Here is a 21,688-nt window from a genome sequence, read left to right as displayed (position 1 = left end):
TATATACTGAATCTACTTAGGCTAAAGGTCTATAGTGCTATAGTCTTGTAGGTTTTTATGGTTTGCAATTGCAGAATAACGTAGATACAGTTATATATCATAAGACAGGAAAAAAGGACTAAAAATAAAGTTTGTGCCATTCAATATGCCAAGGAGAGTGAGAGAGAAGAAACAGAAGAAGCAGAAGAAGAAAAAATTCCCATTGAAATTGCTCTAGACGCATAGAAGAAGAACATTTATAATATAACTTCAACGCCAACAACACCAGAAACACCAAATTTATCAACACAACATCAAATCTACTACTTAACTCTTTTAACTTCCTTATAAACATCTTTAATCAAATCCTCCGCCCCTTTTTTTTTTTAAATTAGCTGCTGCACAACTGCCACATCAAGTCAACACCCCCGTTTTTTTTTACTATACACGTATATGTCCAAAAACAAACTATCGTCACTGTATAGCCATGGTACTACCGTCTCCTTAAATGCCAATAGCAGAGGCTCAAACACAGCTATTGGTAAAATTTTATTCATCTTTACCAGTTTCATTAGACTAGCTCACTCGATCCCCGTCCATATCAACAGTGTTGCTAGTGCTACTTCAAAGGAGGATTCAGCTGCGGCCGCTGCTGCTCAAACTCCTGAACAATTTTACGTCAATCTATTTACATCTGCATTTCTTGTTTTAGCTGGTGGTGTTTTTGCTGGTTTAACTTTGGGTTTAATGGGACAAGATGAAGTTTATTTAAAGGTTATTTCATCTAGTGGTGACCCATCTGAACAAAAACATGCAAAGAAGGTTTTACGATTATTAGGAAGAGGTAAACATTGGGTCTTGGTTACTTTGTTATTGTCCAATGTTATCACTAATGAGACATTGCCAATTGTCTTGGATCGTTGTCTTGGAGGTGGATGGCCTGCTGTTGTTACATCCACCGTATCAATTGTCATTTTTGGTGAGATTATTCCACAATCTATTTGTGTTCGATATGGTTTACAAGTAGGGGCATTGTTTTCTCCATTTGTCTTGTGTTTGATGTATCTTATGTACCCTGTTGCTTATCCATGTGCTTTGTTATTGGATCACATTTTGGGTGAAGATCATGGTACTGTTTACAAGAAATCAGGTTTGAAAACTTTGGTTACTTTGCATAGAACTATGGGTGTAGAACGATTGAATCAAGATGAAGTCACCATTATTAGTGCCGTTTTGGACTTGAAGGAGAAATCTGTTAGCTCCATTATGACACCAATGGATAGAGTGTACACCATGAGTGCTGATACTATATTGGATGAGAAAACAGTGGAGGAGATTTTCAATGCTGGGTTTTCTCGTATTCCAATCCATTTACCAGGAGAGCCTGATAATTTTATTGGTATGTTTTTGGTTCGTGTTTTGATTAGTTATGATCCAGAGGACGCTTTACCTGTGGCTGCTTTCCCCTTGGCTACTTTGCCCGAAACTGGAGTTGATACATCATGTTTGAATATCTTGAATTATTTCCAAGAAGGAAAATCTCACATGATTGTTATTAGTGAGACACCAGGTGAACCTACTGGAGCAATTGGGGTATTGACTTTGGAAGATGTTATTGAAGAATTAATTGGTGAGGAAATTGTTGATGAATCGGATGTTTATATTGATATCAACAAAAATATCAAGAGAACACAACCTGGACCATTATCCAAGAGACACCTTACTTCCTATTTGCACAATTTATACCAAAGAAGTAGTTCTGCTAGTAATTCCAAGAGGAATTCTTTAGAGTCACAAGAACCATTGCCAGATTTACGAACTAGATTAGAAAGACAAGGATCTCAAGCAACTGTTATTGATTCAACACCAAAGAATAAAGGATTCATGAGGCAAGCAGATCAAGGGTCAACAACTACAAATGCCCATGCAACTGCAACTGCAACTGCTTCTAGTGCTTCTGCTGCTGCCGCAAAGTGGAAGATTCAAAACCCTGCCATGAATCCACTCGAGACGCATAGAAAATTTGTCACTATAAAGAAACCTGATCAGGAGAAAATTGAATCTGTTGCCAAGGCTGCCTCTCCAGCGCCCCCAACTCAGCCACAATCTATCACTACGAATCAATTATTAGGACAAGTTCACTCTACTGAACAAGGAGCTATTGACGAAGCACAAAGAAGATCGGTTGAGTTGCGTGATGGTAGTCGTGCTACTATTCCTATTGGAGAAGAGCATAAAGAAATGGCCCCACCATCAGTTTCAGTTTCCAAGAATAGTCCACTAGAAAATGGTGATGAATTTACTCAGCAATCGCGATCCTACAGAACTGGTGGAATTGTTGAGTCGGTCATCATGAATGATGGTTTAGTGAAAACCGTCATTGAAAACATTTCTGATCATGAAAATGATGATATTGAAATTGATGGGTCCAGTGTCTTATCCGATCAGCTGAAGTCAAAGCACAAGAGTTCTAAAAAGAAGAAGAAACAGAGAAGAACAAGCTCTACGCGATCTAATTCTTTTAGTATGAGTAAGTTTGGTGATGAAGAGAGTGTTTCTTTGATGAATGGTCATGGAAGTGGTAGTGGTGGTAGTGGTACCGGTAGCGGTAGTAATGGTTCGTCGTCATCACAGTAGTAGCTTTTTATAGGTGTATAATCTTTTGGTTTTTTTTTTTTATTGATAAATTTGTATGAGAGAGTGGTGAATTGTAGGGTAATATTTGGACGGGTTTTAGTAGTAAATGCGACATATTAAGTCCGGATGCAAAGTGGGGAAGAGGGTGTCTCAATATCAAGTGAGATTGCTTTTTTTGCTTTTTATTTCCGTCTCAGAATAGCGTCATGGGAATAGTTTCATCATATATCCCTAAAAATATCCGATGATGACCATCTTATCTATAGTGATTAGAGTTATATATGAAGTGATGTATTTTGTATAGGGAACTGGCCTTTTGGATAATATGTTTCTTTACTTAATGCACGTGCTTTTCTAATTTTTTTGCACTTAAATTTAGCGAAAAGAACAACCTCTTGATTCATTTTTTGTTGCATAATATTTCTCATGAGTAGGAGATAGAGGTAGAGTAGTAATAGATAGTGAATAGTAGTAATAGATCAACTTAAGACGTGTAATAGTAACGTTTCTCATAATGTTTTGGTTTTTGTAATAATGATGATACAATAATTATTATTACTATTACTTTGCCACTTCTTTAATTTATTTGAAATATTTGAAACAAATCTCTCTTTTGTTTTTTGCCAAAACGAAAAATTCCGACACGATTTAAAGGAGACTGCCAAGAGAGAAGGAATATATATCACTACAGCAAACACATTCAAAAACACAGTGTTCTAATTCATTAGCTAATGATACAGGTACTATTTTCTTAACACAAATAACCGTACACTCTTACCAAAAGAATAATATCATAACTTTTGCAGGACAAGCTTACCGTCTCACCCCACTTCATTGATCCACATTATTATATTGCATTTAACCCTACACATTTAAGTCGTCTAAAATGCCACTAAAAAACTTATTCAACTCATCTTCAACTTCCTTGAATGACCAACAGTCAACTTCATCACATCGATCATTTTTGAAACTGCTGAGAAATAACAATTCACGGCTGGTTACTCCGATCTCGACTGCTAGTTCAGTCACTTCGAAACGAAATGGTAGAGATGCTGCTGGAGGAGTGTCACCACAGCCTCCTCAACCACCACCGAAACAAAATCCTTCCTCAACACAACATCCTCATCCTCATCACGGTGGCTTGCATCAGCATCACAATCAAAAAGACAATCTGCATCGCAATAGTCCATTTTCAAACCATTCTTCAAAAAATCACTCACCTGCATCGTCAAGCAGTGATACTTCCAGCACCAAAGAGAAAGGAGGTGGCCCATTGAAACGATTCTTGAAGAAATTCAAACCGAGTGGAACCACTCATAAACAATCAAAACATATTGGTGCTGGTAAACCAGACCCAATTGATCATGTTGCTGATTTATTTAAAAACTATGGCTCACCAGGGAAATTACTAGGTACTGGAGCTAGTGGATCAGTCAATTTATTAACTTCCAAAACTGATCCAAACAAGATTTTTGCAGTAAAGAAATTTAGAAGTAGATTACCCAATGAACAAGAAGGTGACTATACAACCAAAGTTCAAAATGAATATAGAGTTGGTGAATATCTCAATCATCAAAATATCATCCATACATATGAATTAATTAAAGATTATTCAAAAGTTGGTGGTAAAACCACTGACCCTGATTATTACATCGTTATGGAATATTGTCCATATGATTTTTTCAATTTAGTAATGAGTGGATTAATGAGTGAAAATGAAATAAATTGTTATTTTAAACAAATTGTGCAAGGTGTTCATTACTTGCATGAGAATGGGTTGGCCCATCGTGATTTAAAATTGGACAATTGTGTGGTTAACACCAAGGGCATTTTAAAATTGATTGATTTTGGATCCGCAGTACAATTTGAAAAAGAAGTGCCTAATGGATATTATGTTACTGAACATGACACAATGTTGGATTCCAATCATAAATTGATTTATGCTAGAGGTGTAGTTGGATCGGATCCATATTTATCACCAGAAGTATTTGAACCAATGGGGTTGGGAGTTGGGTACGATCCAAGAACAGCTGATGTATGGTCCATTGCCATTATATATTGTTGTATGGTTTTGAAACGGTTTCCTTGGAAATTGCCCAAATTGAGTGATCCTTCATATAGATCATTTGCTGGACCTCAATTGAATCCGACTAACAACACAATTGAGAGTGACATGAATAGTATACATCTTGATGAGCAGCAAACACAGCAACAACTACAAGATAGGCATGCGCATCATGGACCTCAAGGTCCTGAGAAGTTGTTTCGTTTATTACCTCAAGATTCTCGGAATTTATTAAAGAACATGTTGATTTTGAATCCCAAGCAACGATACCTAATGTCTGATGTGGCAAGAGATCCATTTTTACAGAGTATAAGAGAGTGTAAAGTGATTGGGGATCGTAATGATCAGCATACGATATCAAGTGATAATCATACTCATCATTTGGTTAGTGAAGACGATTTGAAAAAGATTGGTCAGGAAAAAGAGCGTGCTAAAAAGTTGAGAGAAGCAGGAATGGGGTAGTAAAAGTTGAGAGTAGTGTATGGTGTATAGTGAATTTAGACTCTCCCCAGTGAATGATGAAAAATAAAAGTACAGTTACATTGGTGTAGGTCTTTCCTCTTTTGGAGCAAAACAAACTTTTGATCACACACAAAAAAAAAAAATGGTAAACAAGCGAAGATGATTATCGCCTTTCTCTTCATAGCAAAAGCATCATTCAATAGGAGCATACAAGCTCACTTTAATATCAAGGATACATAGTCAATCTAGCGACCATTAACAGTCGCTCCACTAAGAGATGGCTCTACAGCATACCCAATTCACAATCAATGGTTATGACCCCAGCCTACAGTTGCCACATTGGGTCATTACCATATCATTTTATTCATCACTAACATCAGCATTCATAATCTCAATAAGTATCCTACTCCATCTCCTCAACTATCGAAAACCATTCCAACAACGACTCATGATTCGAATACAATTGATTGTACCATTATTTGCACTAAGTTGTTATTCAATGTTGATAAATCAAACTTCAATATTCAATCGTTTTGTATTGGAACCTATACGAGAGATTTATGAAGCGTTTGTCATTTATACGTTTTTTTCACTATTGACTGATATGTTGGGTGGTGAACGTAATATCATTATAATGACAAGTGGAAGAAAACCCGTGCCTCATCCAGGAACCATGCGGTATTTGTTATCACCATTGGATATATCTGATCCCAAGACTTTTCTAGTGATAAAACGAGGCATTTTGCAATATGTATGGTTGAAACCATTTATATGTTTTGGAACTTTATTTTTTGAATTGTTGGGATGGTATAATGTTAATGATATGAGTTACAAGTCGATTTATCTATGGATGACGGTGATTTATAATGCAAGTGTTACGTTGTCGCTATATAGTTTGGCGATTTTTTGGAAGATATTGTGGGATGATTTGAAACCTTTTAAACCGGTTGGTAAGTTTCTTTGTGTCAAGTTGATTATTTTTGCATCGTATTGGCAAGGGGTGATTTTGGCTATTCTCAACTTTTTTGAAGTTCTTCCAGGGAGTGGAAAAAGCAACACGGATGAAAATGGTGATACAAGTGGAGGTGGTGGCGAGAGTATTGGTGTGTGTATACAAAATGCTTTGCTTTGTGTTGAATTGATTGCATTTGCCATTGGTCATTGGTACTCCTTTTCATATTTCCCATTCACAATCTCACAATTACCATGGGGAAGATACAAGTTCTACTATGCTTTAAAAGATTGGTTAGGTTTCAAAGACTTGCTTATTGATTTCCGGAAAACTTTTAAAGGCGATCATTATAAAGATTATCGACAGTTTGATTCCGTGGAAGCAGTGGTTGCCCACCCTGAATCAAAGGGAAGAATGAGTCGAATCCATCAGGGATTGAGATACCATTATGATGGTAAACATAAGCATTGGTTACCGGATAATCTGAGTTTGCATGCTGGAGGAAATGGTGGTGGTAATGGAATTTCTTCACTGACGGGCAATGTTCCAAGTACTTCGGAAATTCATGCTTTAGATAATGCGTCATTGTTGTCGAATAACACTTCAATGAGGGCAATTTATCCACAATCTCCTACTACGTCACCGCCGGGATCTCCTTCAATTGGAAGCGATGCCGATGATAATACTAGCGTAAATGGGGCTTCGCCAATAGCAGCAGCTGCTGCAGCAACAACTACAACAGGAGCAGGAAACACGATAATACTGGATATTATCCAATCCGACTCTGTTCTTTCTACAATTGACCATTCTCAAGAACAATTTGATCTCGATGAGTATATATATGAAGAAGCCATTGATGAAATTGGCAACTATGCTTTGGAAGATGATGATGTGAAGCGGATATTGAATTATCCTATCGTTGATGGTGTTTTGGATAGTCATGTTTATGGATACAAGGTGCAAAAGTTGAGACAACGTCAAGATTTACGTAAATTGAAGCAAAGAAAAGAATCGATTTTGCAACTGAACCAAAGTTATCGATATGGAAGTATTGTCTAGGGGAGGAGTGGGTAGCATGTATTTATTTAATGAGAAAGTGTGTGTAAGTGCGTTTTAATGGGAATGTTATATACATCATATTTCAAAAACTATATACATGTCTGATATTTAATCTTCAATTTTGAACAGATACAACGCATCTAAATCTTCTTCGTCGACTTTCAGTTCAGATTTGTTGGTGACAGTTTTTGCCTTTTGTTTCTTTTTCTGCTGGTGTGAATCAGTCAGTTTTTGTGAATTCTCCTCAGATGCCTTGGCTGTAGCAGTAGCACTAGTACTGACATCACTAGCTGTAGATGTAATTGAATAAACCATTCTGCTTTCAACATCACCTTCCAGTGTCCATTTACATTCCAATGAATTCAAAATATTTTCCAACGTCTCTTTAACCTTGCCGCGTTTCCTCAATTCAATATCCATCAGTTCAGCAACATCAGCATCGTCACCACTTCTACTATTTTTGAAAATATCAGTAATTTTCAAATTCATAGGTGCCTTTTTATTATGAATTAAATAAATGACAATTTTCCCCAGTTCTTTACGTAATCGATTATCAATTTCAACTTGTTTTTGATTCGTTAAATCATTTAAACTGATTGACCATTTAATCATGATTTGTTTTTCACTTGATTTCTTTTGCTTGGCTCGTAATTTATTGTCAAGGGCCTTGATGGTTTTCTTGGATCCCATGTTCAAGAGTTCTAATTCTTTGGCTTCTGCTAGTTCGTCATTGTATGATTTGAGCATTTCTTGAATCTTGATTCTTTTGATTAATGGGATAACCGAAGCAGTAGAAGAGCCATTATTGGTTGCTTCTCTCTCAATCAATTGAAGTCCTTGACTACTCAAGTCTAATCCTTCAAGAACTTGTTGGATTGGACATGTAATTAACCCTTGTGTGGGAGACACGTACTGGACTGGTTTATCTAACGGTTGCAAACGTTGAATTCGAGCAAGGATCGATTTCAATGCATTTTGAGCTGATTCGGACCCGGTATCAAGAATCGTTTGTAAATTGAATGATGGTGGTGAGTTATTAGTCTTACGATGATGAGGTTGACGTTGATGGCGTGCTAGTCTATGTGAATGGCGATGATGATGATTGCGGTGAGCATATTGATCTTGGAATCTATTAGATGAGGATGGAGCTTGTCTTGTTTGATTTGATTCAGTATTTGATGATTTTGATGTGAATGTATTGTAATTGTTACCGTTGTTGCTGCTGTTATATAGTCTCGTTGATGTAGTAACGCATCTCTTATATATAACACATTGTAATGATGAACGTAGATGTAGTAGGGGCATGACACCTTTTTGGAGCTGTAACGTGATGATGGTACCTGAGAAAGGGTGAAGTTTTTCAGTGTCGCAATTCTTCACTTTGTAAGTTATTGTGTACGACACGACTACAATTTCACACCAGTATTGGTGATATATACTACTAAGCTGTGGTTTGTTCCATGTATTGAGATATATTGACACTCTTGTGGTACTTACTGCGCTCATGTCTTTGTACTAAGAGTCTGTGTGGGGATTTCGGTGTATAAGTTACATTTTGTGCCAAGGGTATCCCAAAAGTTCCAGTTATGTACCAGCGGGGGGGGAAGAGCTTACGCAAACCTTGACTTGGATCATATGCTTAGTTACTGGGGCTGTTGTTGGCATGTAGCTTCTTTTGAAAGTAGTGTACTCACGAGTAAATGTGTTTGCTGAGTGGCTGCAAAAATCAGCAAAATAGACAAGCTATGTGTAAAACTGGGGATATTTGAAGTACATTAAGGTTTTTCAATGGCTGTAGTTATAAAGTTAACTGTATATGATGTCCATAAGAAGCAGGGGGGGTAAGAGTTCACGTCGCATATTACCATAAAAGATGATTCAATTCAAGCAGAGTCACAATCTTCTCTTCAAACTTTCTGTTAGTTTTATCAGAAACAGTATGCATGTACTAATCCAACACTTGCTTATTACCAATTACTGTTGATTACCGCTCTTATATTTGGCTTGTCACTAATTGGTTCTTTTTTCCTTTGGAAGCTTTTGTGTTCAAATAGAACAAAAACAAAAGAAGGTCTGATCCCCTTTTTGAAAAGGCTTTTGTTGACTCTTTTCGAAATGCTACCAATTGTACTGGAAAATACCGAAATTCAACTCGAATTTAAAGAAAACAGAGGAAGAAAGAAAGCAAAAAGTTTCAGATATAGCCCAGTATATATATATATATTTTTTTAATTCTATTCTAAATACAATTCTTATCTAAAAAATTGTAGTCCAATGCAATATCATAGATGATTTCTCTAACGCTTATTATGTAGTTGAATGAAACATGACGACCAGCGTTCTTTGAGGTAGTAGTGGTGGTGGTGGTGGTGGAGGAGTTGTTATTATTATTATAGTTTTCTTCATTAACCAGCAATGAATCAAATGCAGATGATATACTCTTTTTCATGTTCGTCTTGATATTGACCTTTGTATTCACTTTCGTCTTTGCTATGCTCTTCTCCACCAGACTCCTCTTCGGGCTGTCAATGTAATCTATGCTAGTATGTATTGTGTTCATTGAATTGAAGAATGTAAATTGTTTGTTGAAAAGTAGTTGTGTAGGATGTTGTAGTAAGATTGTCAGATATGAAGGAAATATTGTACGATATATATATATAGGATCTTTCAAATCTTTTGTGAGTCTGAATAATAAATGTTACACAAGTGTGGAAATGGGATTATACGGAAATTGGAAATTGTAATATTATTAATATTATTATTATTTAAATGCATCATTTACTTTTTACTTTTTGAGTTTCTAATATGCATAACCCAATTATTACACAAACCTATATAGAATAAAACTGCAACACAAAATAAATAAAATAAATAAAAATAAAAATAAAAGAATACACCCACAAGAATATTAATTAGTAATAAAGAGAGAGAGAAAAACGCCAGATTCTACTTTTTGAAATCTTGTCCCATACAGATAGAGTAATAAAACAAAAGAGTACAAAGAAGTACACAATCGACTCATTCAAACTCCTCTGTGTGTTGTGTTTTAGAAATCTGGCGCTAATGTATTTCTTATGTTCCATTGAGTCATTCTCAATGTACATTTCCATATTACAAAATAAACAAATACAACACTACTACTACTATTGTTTAGTTAACTTTTGATTCAGTTTAAGTATATTTCCTTTTTCCCCCAATCACACCTTTTAGAAATCTAACTAAATGTCAGAAAAAAAAAGACAAAGAGACAAAGTGTAAATCATTCTTTATTTTATTTTTTTTTTTTTAGTTTGTTTGGTTTTGGGGGAGCAGGCCATAGTCATACTCTAATACATATATCCGTCACTAACCGCAAAGCAAAGAAGAAAAAGAAGAACAATAAACGGCAATAAACGTATAGAAAGAAGGAATGGAAAGAAGAAAAAGAAACAATGCAACAACAAACAATATTGGAAATGAATTGTAAAACAGTACACTACCCCCCATAGAAAAATTTCACTTATTACATAAAAAAAATGCGACACTGAAACCAAACCATATTAAGCAGTATAGCAACAACAACTACGAGGCAACCCAAGAAAACTGTAATTACTTAATGATTGAAAGGTGGCGTGTCTCAATTCCATCACTTCTCTTCTGCTCTTCTCTGACTGCAATCAAAGGCTATTCATGCTGTAAAAGCAATGTAAATTACGTCATACATATAGATAATGCATACACACATCAAAGGAAAAAGAAACAAAAGAAAGAAATCTACCAACAAACCAATCTTTTATTTTATTTTATTTTATTTTCTTTTGCTGCTAGATTTCAAAGAAAGTACAACATATGAACAGTTACATCCGCAACATGTATCGTGTGAATGAGGTGATTATTGATGTCCATTCAACACTCACCACCATCTTCCTCTTGACCTTCTTATAGGTGTCACCTTCTTTTGAAAAATAAAGTCACCCGATGTCCTGTGCAATTTTCCTTCCCCACTGTTGCATTTCAGATCTCGGTTGTCTGCCCCCGTGCGCAATCAGTCACTCGCTTCAAAGGAACAAAAAAAAAAAAGAACAAAGATTTGTGTGTGTCGTATACATGAATAATGCGACATTACTTTTTTTTTGCTTTGTGTATGATTGGCTACTCTTTGTTTTGCATTTTCTCGGCCACGAAATACAAAAAGTAATGCACAGCCTACACTACTTTGTACAAAACGACTGTATTTACAAAGCGTCTTTTATTGTGCAACAGAGCTTGAAGAAGTAGAGTATTTGGTAGGATATACGTGTGACCTTTATTCACACGGAGCTGCTCATAGTTATTCATTTGCACCGAAGGTCATTTGTAAAATCTCTGTTTAACTCGTAGTCATTTATCCGGAATAATTGCTGTTTTCTTTTTTTTTCTTTTCCATCCAATCTCCGGTACTTTGTAGCAAACGTACTATATTCCATGCAGATTGAGCGGGGATAAAAGTAGATTATATTTTTGATATGGAAAAGACAGTTCTGAGGGGTACAAAAGAAAAGGAGGAGGTGAGATATTTTAGTAAGGCATTTTTTTTGTATTTGCCAAGATATGGAAGAGAAAGTTTTTCCGATATTGGATGTAGATACGATTTTAAGTCTTTGTACATCAAAAACAATGCACACTCACACAAATCGGATAAATTTCTCTTTTTTTCTTTTTCTTGTATTTCTTTGCATGATGCCTTTCAATATACATCATTACAATTGCAGAAAAGCAGAAAAGCAGAAGGGTGGGGATTAGATGCACATACATGTTTTATGGTGAAGCTGTGCTTCTACTTTCATCACCTTTCGCACTGCCATCCCCGTCTTAGCGCTTATTCATATTTCCGCGCCCCCAAAGGGATTTCTTTCTAGAACAATAGGCAGTGCTGTCTCATTTTCTTGGAAACTTTTTGAACTCAACTTGGTCAACACACACAATAACCGAGAACGGATGACTCTGTGCCACTCACTTCAGTACACAATACTAAAGGTTGTCTAACTAGAGGTTTTTCCGAAAAGTTATACAATTACGATTTGCCTCTATTTTTAGAAACAGTTGAAAGTAATCACAAGAACGAAAAAAGGTTGGACATTATTAAGAATTTGCGCATGATGAAGCTTTCCTTGAGAAGACAAAGTGTCACAAGTGCACTGTATTGCAAGCACAGTCTAAGCCTATGCCTCACACACAATTCTTCTCTTGTGTCAGCAACCAATTGCTAATAAAGAAACCATTTTATAAGCCACTTTTGTTACGGAAAAGAAACCAAAAAAGAAGTGCTTATTTAAAGAAATGCTAGCTGCAAGAAAAAGTTCTATTTCTTTGTTGTCTTTAGATCTTGCCTCCGTCGAGGCTTAAAAGGAAGAAAATTTTTTCATTTGACCATCCCGCCCTTTCAAGATACGACCTGGTTTTCTTTGAAACCGTAAAAAGATGGAAACAATATATCTGAGCCTTTGATAACTTAATCAGTTTCACTTCTTGTCACTTTTTGTATTTACGGAAGTGAAATTTTTGTACCCCATAGTGTAATTTGTGTCCTTCCATATCCGTGGCACTTCGGGGACTTTCGCATCTTCTACACAAACTAAAAAGCAATCACAAAATTAAGTATTTCTTTTTTTTGGTTTTGTACTATTCTTGGGGTAAAGTTGCCATTTGAGAAAAAAGAAAAAAAGCTTTTCCTTTCATGCATCTGGGTTCATTTATTTCACCCACAAAATAATAATGTTCTTAAGACCTGCATACTTCCATACACCCACACACAAGGAAACACAAGGATATATGCACACATATGCAAAAAAAACACCCAACACCGCCACATATTTTATTAACACCTATACATCTTGCCTACCCTGTAGAAGCACACCCACTTGAACAAGAAAAAAAAAAACCTCGGCTCATTTACTGGTCTATAAACCACGGTTTCATTTTTTATTTGCAATGTAACCTCGAAGTATCACGCCTGAAATCGCAAATGTGTTTTTCCGGGTTTCATCTTTTATTGTTTCTCGGATTAGTTACCGCCTTGAGCTCATAACCAAATCAAAACAACACACCTTGGTTTGAAGTTTTGTTTCCGCACTCTGCTTCCCCACTATCGAGAAAGAAATTTCACCTTGTTTGTTATTTCTCGAAGACGCCCTGGTGGACGCCTTATCCCCACTTTTGCATTCTCTGTTTATTGTGTAGAATCCAATAGCCGAGATTTTGTGTTTCTTCCACTAAGAAAAGGAAGACATAGCGAAAGCATGTGTTGAGAGTGACCCCTACAGTTATCGTCTTTTACAAAAACCACGTAAACGCAAGGGCGTTTAAGTTCAGCGTAACATTGACTCGACCTTAGCCCCTATTACTGTAGTTTGAGTTCAAGTGGGGTGCATCTAGAATGACACAAACACTTATTCGTTGGTCAAACTTCTTTTTTGTTTACAAGGGCCTCTGTGTAGTTAACCAAAAGTGGAGGTTTATACCCAAGTAAAAAATGCACACGACGAAAGCAGGACCCCGTCTATTAAGATTAAGCTATTTATTTTAATTTTTATTTCAAGCTCGAAGGGAAGTAATTATTTTCTGTACAAAATGACATGAAGTCACTTCTAACAAAGCTTAAAAAGAAGAAAATATTAACAAAAAAAACGGCGTACAATGTCGCGTGGGACTGTGTAAGTTGCCTATTTTGTAACTTCTTCCCTAATGCGGATACTTGAGAAGCTCACCCGTCATGGAAGAAAACGGAATGTAGAACAAGAGAATCGCGATTATGTTCGTCCACTGTTATTTCGCAGCAGTTATCGCGAAAGAGGGGAATCTTTTCAAATTTCTTGGTCAAGCGCTTATGCAAATGGCTTATGTGCCGTCCAGAGCTAAAAAACTGAATTCCACGGAATGGCACATATCTAAAGCTACATTCTGATTTACCATTTTGTTGGATTAAAATGCGGGGAGGACTGAGTCAAAAGCGTCACCAGCTAAAATGCAACCTCAATGAAGTCGCTTCCCCAGATTAAACTTTAAAATGGGCTAATGTTGTACCATTATACTCCACTGTTGCTATATGTAGTGTACCGCATATATGTGACCTTGCTCTCCATCTCTCAATTGACACCGTCTAGTCGTGCGGCCCAAAATGGTGCAATAAAAAGTGCTACCAAATTCCGCACTGAGCTACCAGGTTCCGCATATACGCCATATTTTCTTATTTCCCACAATTTTCCACACTTCATCATTACACACACACACAGTTCATCTCGCAAAATCCTATCCCAACTATTCAGATATGGCGCAGTCAAACAATACCAACGCCAATTCTGCTTTTCAGAACACAGACAACAACCCGCAAATGCCAGATATCAATTCGGTTCATTCGCCATCTCCATCTCAATCGTTTAGAATGCCAAATCCTGTAGATTCAAGTCCACATTCAAGCACTTCACATCAACCACTAGATTCAGCATTGCAAAACATGCCTCCCTCAATGCAATCAGTGAACTCACAAGATTCAAGTGGATCAAATGCACAAAGTTATGACGAGCTGATATCGCAACTAAACAGTACTCAAAAGAATGTCGATTTAAAGACTATTGGTAAGCATTTGGTCAGTCCAGAGGAGAGCTTGAAGCAACCAGGTGGAGACATCACAAGAAGGATATATCATCAAATGGAAAATGTAGCTGACGATTCCCACCCAAATGGAATCAATATTCATAATCCAAAAAGACGTACTCGAAGTACTTCGTTCCTGAGATACTTGGATGAAACTAGACGTGGATCAACTGCAAGTGACATAAACGTACCTGGTGGGTTTAGAAGAGAGTTTATTATTCAAAACTCCTTGAAAAAGAATCAAGAACCACCAAATTTTTTGACTCTGAATTTCATGGAGTTTTTAAGCATGTATGGACATTATGCGGGAGAGGATTTCACTGATGATGATGAAGATGATCTGGATGAAGATACCGATACCTTGCGAGACTCGAGTTCAAACTATGAAGACGTGTTTGATGAGGAATCGAGTCTATTAGGGCAGCAAAGACTGTATGGAGCAGCAGCAGCACCTCAGATGCCGAAACAGTTACCGAAAAGACGTGAACAGCCTAAAGGTACAGCTTCTGTTGCCAAGACATTTTTTTTGGTGTTTAAGGCACTTGTTGGTTCGGGTGTGTTGTTTTTACCCCGTGCTTTTTACAATGGTGGGTTGTCATTCTCCATTGCTACATTGAGTACGTTTGGATTACTTACATATTTTTGCTACATTGTTCTTATTCAATCGAAAGAAACTTTGAAATTGGCTTCTTATGGTGAATTGGGATACAAAACTTATGGATCTCCGTTACAATATTCCATTTTGGTGTCTATTTTGCTCAGTCAGATTGGATTTGTGGCAACTTATGTATTATTCACTTCTGAGAATATGATTGCATTTATCAGTGGGTTATTAACTGAACAACCAAGTTGGCTAACTCGTGCCAATGCTGTTATTCTTCAATGTCTTTTAATGATTCCATTAGTATGGATTAGAAATTTAACCAAGTTGTCAATGGTTTCATTAATCTCCTCAGCATTCATTGTCATTGGACTACTTATCATTTTCTGGTTTTCAGGATGGAAGATTTATCTTGAAGGAATTGGTCCAAATATCGCCAACTTCAATTCCAACAGTTGGACAATGTTGATTGGGGTTGCTGTCACCTCTTTTGAAGGTATTGGATTAATTCTCCCTATTGAAGCATCAATGGCACAACCAGAGAAATTCCCCATGGTATTGTCTGTTAGTATGTTTGTTATAACGGCAATTTTTGTCTCTATTGGAACTGTCGGCTACACTGCATATGGTGATAAAATCAAGTCAATTATAATCTTGAATTTACCTCAAGGTAACGTTGCCGTACAATCGATTTTAGTGTTGTATTCAGTGGCTGTTTTCCTATCTGGGCCCTTACAATTATTCCCAGCTATTAAAATTGGTGAATCCATGTTTTTCAGACACAAGGGTAAACCAGGATCGAAAAAGAAAGATAAGGATGGTAAATTGTATCATCATTCAGGAAAGTATAACCCACAAGTTAAATGGTTGAAGAATATATTCCGTGCTGCATCAGTCACCGTGGTATGTTTTATTGCCTATTTGAATGCTGATAATATTGACAAGTTTGTCTCATTCAATGGATGTTTTGCATGTATTCCATTGGTTTACATCTACCCTCCATTAATTCATTTACGCTCAGTTACTAAAAAGATTGAGAAATCAACAATGGATAAAATCTTACCCATATTTGACTATGTGTTGATCGTTGTTGGGATTGTAACTGTTATTTACTCAACTTATCAAATCGTGTTTTTAAATTAGAATCGAGGTATATAGAAGTTAAAGCATAGACAAAAGATTATGATTTAGGAGAGAGGAGTCATAATGACTCGGGGTGAGAGCCCCTTTGGTAGCGACAACTGTTAAAAATCGGAGTTTTGAGAAAAAACGAAACATCAACAGATACCACACACCGTCCCCTCTCTCATATACACACACAAAGCAAGGTCAACAATGCCAGCAGAGAAGAAAAGAAAAGTGCGTGTCAAAAAAGAGGGTAACTCAGAGGAAACTAACGCGGAGGAAGCCAACTCGTCCGCATCAGCAGTAGTCTCCTCTCGCGGAAAACTCAGTTGTCAGCAATGCCGTTCGCGTAAGATGAAATGTGATGGAAATAGTCCTTGTCTGACTTGTATCAAGGGTGCTATTCAATGTACCCCAACAGTGAATGATATGAGAAAGAAACGTATTCCACTTACATATGTTCAAAAGCTTGAGACCCAGATGAATAGTGTCAAGAAGTTTATCTCCGATTTAAAGATCCTAGAGCCGGAGAAGCAGCTTGAAATGTTGAAGGAAACTGACTTGATTGAATTGATCAATAATGTCCCAGAACCACCTGTTTCGCCTAAAGCTCCTTCTCGGAGACGTGGTCAGGATTTGCATGATGATGTGGAGGAGAATAAAGTTATTTATGGTCCTACATCGGTGTATGATAACCATATTATTGTCAATAGCAAGCGTCCGCTGAAACGAGAGAGTGAAGTTGCTATCATCAACAAGTTGAACAAAGATACTGACATTATCAAGTGTGTTCAACTATTCTTTACCTGGCAGTACCCTGACCACAATATGTTTATCTTTCGTGAGGCATTTTTAATTGACTTTTTTGATCCTAAACCTACGAGCATCTACTGTTCCAAAACATTGATATTGAGTATTTGTGCTCTTGGATCAAGAATGTCCGACGAAGACCGGATTTATCGTCGATCAAAGGAATTTTACCAAGAGCTGAAATCGATTTTGCTAAGCACACTTAGTCACCCATCAATAGCTTCACTTCAAAGCTTTATGTTGCTTGCGTTCTTTGATATCTGTAATGGTCTGAATTCCAGTGGGTGGATGCTTCTGGGTAATGCCATGAGAATGGGGTTTGATATCGGATTTCAATTGGACCCAAAAGTCTGGTTTGTCAAGTTAAAGGAAAGTTTGAACCCATTGGATGTTGAAATTAGATCTCGAATCTATTGGGGATGTTATATGGCTGATCATTTTATAAGCTTGGTTCTTGGTCGACCTTCAATTTTGAAAATGGCTGATTCATCAATACCAGAAACTGCCGATTTGCCTGATTTGGAATGGATTGAGAATTTTACATATGATGGGTATATAAAGAAGAAAAGAGGTATAGCTACATCCAGCCAATCAAGGGCAGTTTCATATATTGGTGACCCATTGAATCAGATAATCAATTTGATAAACATTTCTGATAATATGTTGAATGATATTTTTACAAAGTCTGATGTTGAAAATGATCAAAGTAATGATGAAGAATTGGATTTGGAGTCGAGATTGGAGAAATTGTTTGCATATAATGCACAAATCAAGCAATGGAAACAGAATTTACCTTCAGATCTTCAATGGAATAAAGATTCGTTGGCAAGTACTGGAGAAAATCCCACATATTCAGGAATACGTTACTACTACTACATTCTACTCCTTTGTCTCAATCGACCATTTGTTGGTCTTGAATCTGATAAACTCAAAACTGATAATCAACTATCGCCATTGGCTATTTGTCTGAATGTAATTGAAGATCTTTATGTGTCAATTCATCGATTTGAACAGTTTCATGGATACAGACGAGCATCGATATTCATTGTGTATTCATCAATTTTGTCAATCTCGATTATATTATTAACAAATTCCAGTTTATCTCAAGTGAATCAACATCGAGAACGATTACAATTTTTCATGTCGGTTTTGCATGGATGTTCCAAGACTTGGAAGTTGGCGGAAAAATCGTATAACTTGATCAAGGATAAATTAAAGCATCGACATGACACTAGTGAATTGAATGAGAGCGAAAAGGCTGCTACTCCTGCTCCTACCAACAACAACGCGTCTGAAGCAGCAGCTCCCAAGTCACAAGCAAGTAGTTCCAAATCTGATGAAACCGCGAAACCCACTCGTAGCAGCAGTGTTTCCTCCATTCCTATGGTCAGTGATATAGCACTGCTCAATGAATCACCAATGTCAAGTGGTGAGCTGCAAAACTTCGCCAATAGTGAAGTTTTGCTTGATGACAATATTGATTTCCTTGGTGGACCTCCGGTTCTTATGACTTCAGACTTGTTTAATGAAGATTGGGAGTCTCTCTTCCCCGATTACATATTCCACAGTAAAAATTAGATTAGATCATATATATTTTATAATGAGCTATAAAGGTTTAACCATCGTTTGTCTTTGATGAGATTTCAGCTTGTTTCACTAAATTCTCTGGTGCATCTAATGTATCTAATTTAAGTTCAATTAATCTAGTTTTGTTATTCTTTGCAAATTCCTTATCATTGAACAAATCAGTGATTTCTTTGATATTTCCTGCCTTGTGGGTTTCAATATTTGTACCTTTAAACACCTTCAACAATTCAGTGTTTTCCCATTCTTGAATATCATTGTAGGCAGCAGTTTTTCCGTGTATCAATCTTTCAATGGTGAATCCATTATTGTTCAAGACGAAAACGTAAATATTGTTATGATGTCTAACCATGGTGGAGAGCTCCTGTACTGTCAATTGCAAAGAACCATCACCAACAAATAAAATAACTCTTCTACTAGGATCAACTTCTTCAGCAGCAATAACTGCACCAGATGCAGCACCTACTGAATATCCAATCGATCCCCACAATACTTGACTGATACCAACACAATTTTTAGGGAATTTGGTTTGAATAATTCCGAAATTGGAAGTACCAGTTTCAGAGACAATTACATCACCTTCTCTCAACCATGAACCCAAGTTTGACCAGAGCCAAGATTGAGTAATTTTGTGATCGTCTGGTAATTTAATTGGTGGCATCTTGTCAAGATCAAGAGTTGGTGGTTTGTGATTGGCAGTAATCTTCTTCAATTCGGGAGATGAAACTAATGCATTTAGCAATTCCTTCATTCTAATTTTTGGATATTGAGCATTCCTAATTTTGGTGTAATCTGAATGGAACTCAATGATTTTCGAAGCATCCAATGAATAGGAGAATGCACCGGTGTTGAAATCTGACAACATTGCTCCAAGTGACAATACCAAATCAGAACCTTCAACTAATTCTTTGGTTTTTGGGTAAGACAAGTCACCCACGTAAACACCAATAAATTTGGGGTCATTTTCTTCAATATCTCTTGCCCCCTTTGCCATTGGGGTAACAGCAAATTTGAAATTAGTCAATTGGATCAACTTGTTGGCTTCAAAAGTAGCATTGTGTCTACCACAACAAGCATCAATAATAACGACTGGATTCTTGGACTTTGAAATCATTTCAAGAATAGTACTCAACACCTCTTTTTGAACTTGTGGATCATTTGGTGGTGGGGTCAAATTCAATGGTTTTTCTAATCTACTAGCTGGAACTTTAGCATTGACCAAATTGGATGGGAATGCCAAATACGTAGGTCTTTGGTTAACAAATGCTGATTCTATGACTCTATCAATTTCATCTGGTGCAAGAGCGGGGTCATTCAATGCAGCAGTAGTTGCACTGACAAAAGATGAAATTTTGTGGAACACCGTAAAATCACCATTTCCCAAGGTATGGTGCAACATCAATTCCTGCTTTTGAGACTCGACTGATGGGATACCAACAACATGAACTAATCCGACGTGTTCCGAGTATGCTCCGGCAATTGCATTGAGTGCTGAAAGTTCTCCAACACCAAAGGTAGTAACAACGCAACCAATGGCTGATCCTTCTGGCGTAAAGGAATTCTTGATTCTTGAATATCCATCGGCAGCGTAACCGGCATTCAATTCGTTGACACTTCCAACCCATTTCATTCCTTTGACATCGTCAATCTTATCTAACAATGTCAAGTTGAAATCTCCAGGAACCCCAAAGACATTCTTGACGTCAATTGGTTTTTGATTTAATCTTGCAAACAAGTAGTGGCCTAATGAAATTGTTTCTTCTGGCATTGTGTGTATTTGACTTTGAAATGAAAAAGTTCAATGAAATAAAGGATCTAATTTGGCTTGTATTTATAATTTTTTTCGATTTGTAACCCCCTTTTGTGATAAAATAAAAACCTGGCGGTTACAATAATTTTCTTTTAAAGTTGCTATGAACTCCGATTGACGTGTAGTCAGTCCTACATACAAACTCTGAGGTAGTGAAACCATTCTTTTCCGAAAGCAAAGAGTACTAGTAATACTTTGACTGGCTTCTTTCTCTTTCACTGTGTTATCTGAAAGCTCTACTCTACTTTGTCGAAAGGAGTAGCGGATCTGCTGATATGATTCTTTTTGAACGGATTTAATAAATGCAACGCAAATAAACTTGTGTTACACAAAATACAAATGGAACTGAGCGGAACTTTGGTTCGAGATCTGTCTCCTTTGCTTCCCAACTTTCATGCAAAGTGTGTGCAATAAGGTAACTAAAACTCGAATGTAATATTCGGACATCATTGATGCGTATTCATGTCTTACGCCCTGAGGTCTCATTATGCGTCGAAGCTTTCAAAGAAAAGGAAAGATCGGGATCGAAGGAATCAAAAAAAATAACAATGAGAGACGACTATGCGCAACTTACAGAAAACCCAAAAACAAAAAGAAAAAAGATAATAGTCAACACCTCTCCTTTTGCAAAAATGAACTAACAAGTCAGTAGTATCTTTTATTTGCAGAAAAAAAGAAAAGCACAATTTCAATGATTTTGCCCAGGATCGAACTGGGGACGTTGTGCGTGTTAAGCACATGCCATAACCAACTAGACCACAAAACCAATAGAAATTGAAATGATTCTGCCCAGGATCGAACTGGGGACGTTGTGCGTGTTAAGCACATGCCATAACCTACTAGACCACAGAACCTGTTTTCAATGAGTCGTTTTCTTTCCGAAGCGTCGCCTATCTGACGAAAATGTGCTGAAAATGTGCTTAAAAGCGGTTGTATTTGACTGATATGTTGTCTATAATATTCTACAATGGTTCTAATGTACCCCAAATGGGT

General features: G+C 36.8%; 8 protein-coding genes across 8 annotated transcripts; 5 read left to right on the top strand and 3 right to left on the bottom strand. All coding sequences in view use genetic code 12, as the record gives it.

Annotated features, from left to right (window-relative positions):
* Positions 1-432: 432 nt before the first annotated feature.
* Positions 433-2,616, top strand: I9W82_003019 (uncharacterized protein; the record flags this gene model as incomplete). The annotated part of the gene is made up of 1 exon (XM_067691939.1): positions 433-2,616. The coding sequence occupies one exon, from the start codon at positions 433-435 to the stop codon at positions 2,614-2,616; it is 2,184 nt and encodes a 727-aa protein (XP_067548368.1).
* An 886-nt stretch (positions 2,617-3,502) lies between these two features.
* On the top strand, positions 3,503-5,143 carry I9W82_003018 (putative serine/threonine protein kinase; the record flags this gene model as incomplete). The annotated part of the gene is made up of 1 exon (XM_067691938.1): positions 3,503-5,143. One exon carries the CDS (start codon positions 3,503-3,505, stop codon positions 5,141-5,143), a length of 1,641 nt encoding a protein of 546 aa, XP_067548367.1.
* A 277-nt stretch (positions 5,144-5,420) lies between these two features.
* Positions 5,421-7,154, top strand: I9W82_003017 (uncharacterized protein; the record flags this gene model as incomplete). Its single annotated transcript, XM_067691937.1, has 1 exon — positions 5,421-7,154. The coding sequence occupies one exon, from the start codon at positions 5,421-5,423 to the stop codon at positions 7,152-7,154; it is 1,734 nt and encodes a 577-aa protein (XP_067548366.1).
* A 108-nt stretch (positions 7,155-7,262) lies between these two features.
* Positions 7,263-8,459, bottom strand: I9W82_003016 (uncharacterized protein; the record flags this gene model as incomplete). The annotated part of the gene is made up of 1 exon (XM_067691936.1): positions 7,263-8,459. The coding sequence occupies one exon, from the start codon at positions 8,457-8,459 to the stop codon at positions 7,263-7,265; it is 1,197 nt and encodes a 398-aa protein (XP_067548365.1).
* A 934-nt stretch (positions 8,460-9,393) lies between these two features.
* On the bottom strand, positions 9,394-9,603 carry I9W82_003015 (uncharacterized protein; the record flags this gene model as incomplete). The annotated part of the gene is made up of 1 exon (XM_067691935.1): positions 9,394-9,603. The coding sequence occupies one exon, from the start codon at positions 9,601-9,603 to the stop codon at positions 9,394-9,396; it is 210 nt and encodes a 69-aa protein (XP_067548364.1).
* Positions 9,604-14,439: 4,836 nt separating this feature from the next.
* Positions 14,440-16,509, top strand: I9W82_003014 (uncharacterized protein; the record flags this gene model as incomplete). The annotated part of the gene is made up of 1 exon (XM_067691934.1): positions 14,440-16,509. The coding sequence occupies one exon, from the start codon at positions 14,440-14,442 to the stop codon at positions 16,507-16,509; it is 2,070 nt and encodes a 689-aa protein (XP_067548363.1).
* A 192-nt stretch (positions 16,510-16,701) lies between these two features.
* Positions 16,702-18,879, top strand: TEA1 (Tea1p; the record flags this gene model as incomplete). The annotated part of the gene is made up of 1 exon (XM_067691933.1): positions 16,702-18,879. One exon carries the CDS (start codon positions 16,702-16,704, stop codon positions 18,877-18,879), a length of 2,178 nt encoding a protein of 725 aa, XP_067548362.1.
* Positions 18,880-18,916: 37 nt separating this feature from the next.
* I9W82_003012 (alpha-keto acid decarboxylase family protein) lies at positions 18,917-20,653 on the bottom strand (the record flags this gene model as incomplete). The annotated part of the gene is made up of 1 exon (XM_067691932.1): positions 18,917-20,653. One exon carries the CDS (start codon positions 20,651-20,653, stop codon positions 18,917-18,919), a length of 1,737 nt encoding a protein of 578 aa, XP_067548361.1.
* Between the last annotated feature and the right edge of the window lie 1,035 nt (positions 20,654-21,688).

This window comes from Candida metapsilosis (genome assembly GCF_017655625.1).
Source record: "Candida metapsilosis strain BP57 chromosome Unknown scaffold3, whole genome shotgun sequence".
Classification (NCBI taxonomy): Eukaryota; Fungi; Ascomycota; class Pichiomycetes; order Serinales; family Debaryomycetaceae; genus Lodderomyces; species Lodderomyces metapsilosis.
This window is presented reverse-complemented; position numbering and strand designations above follow the sequence as displayed.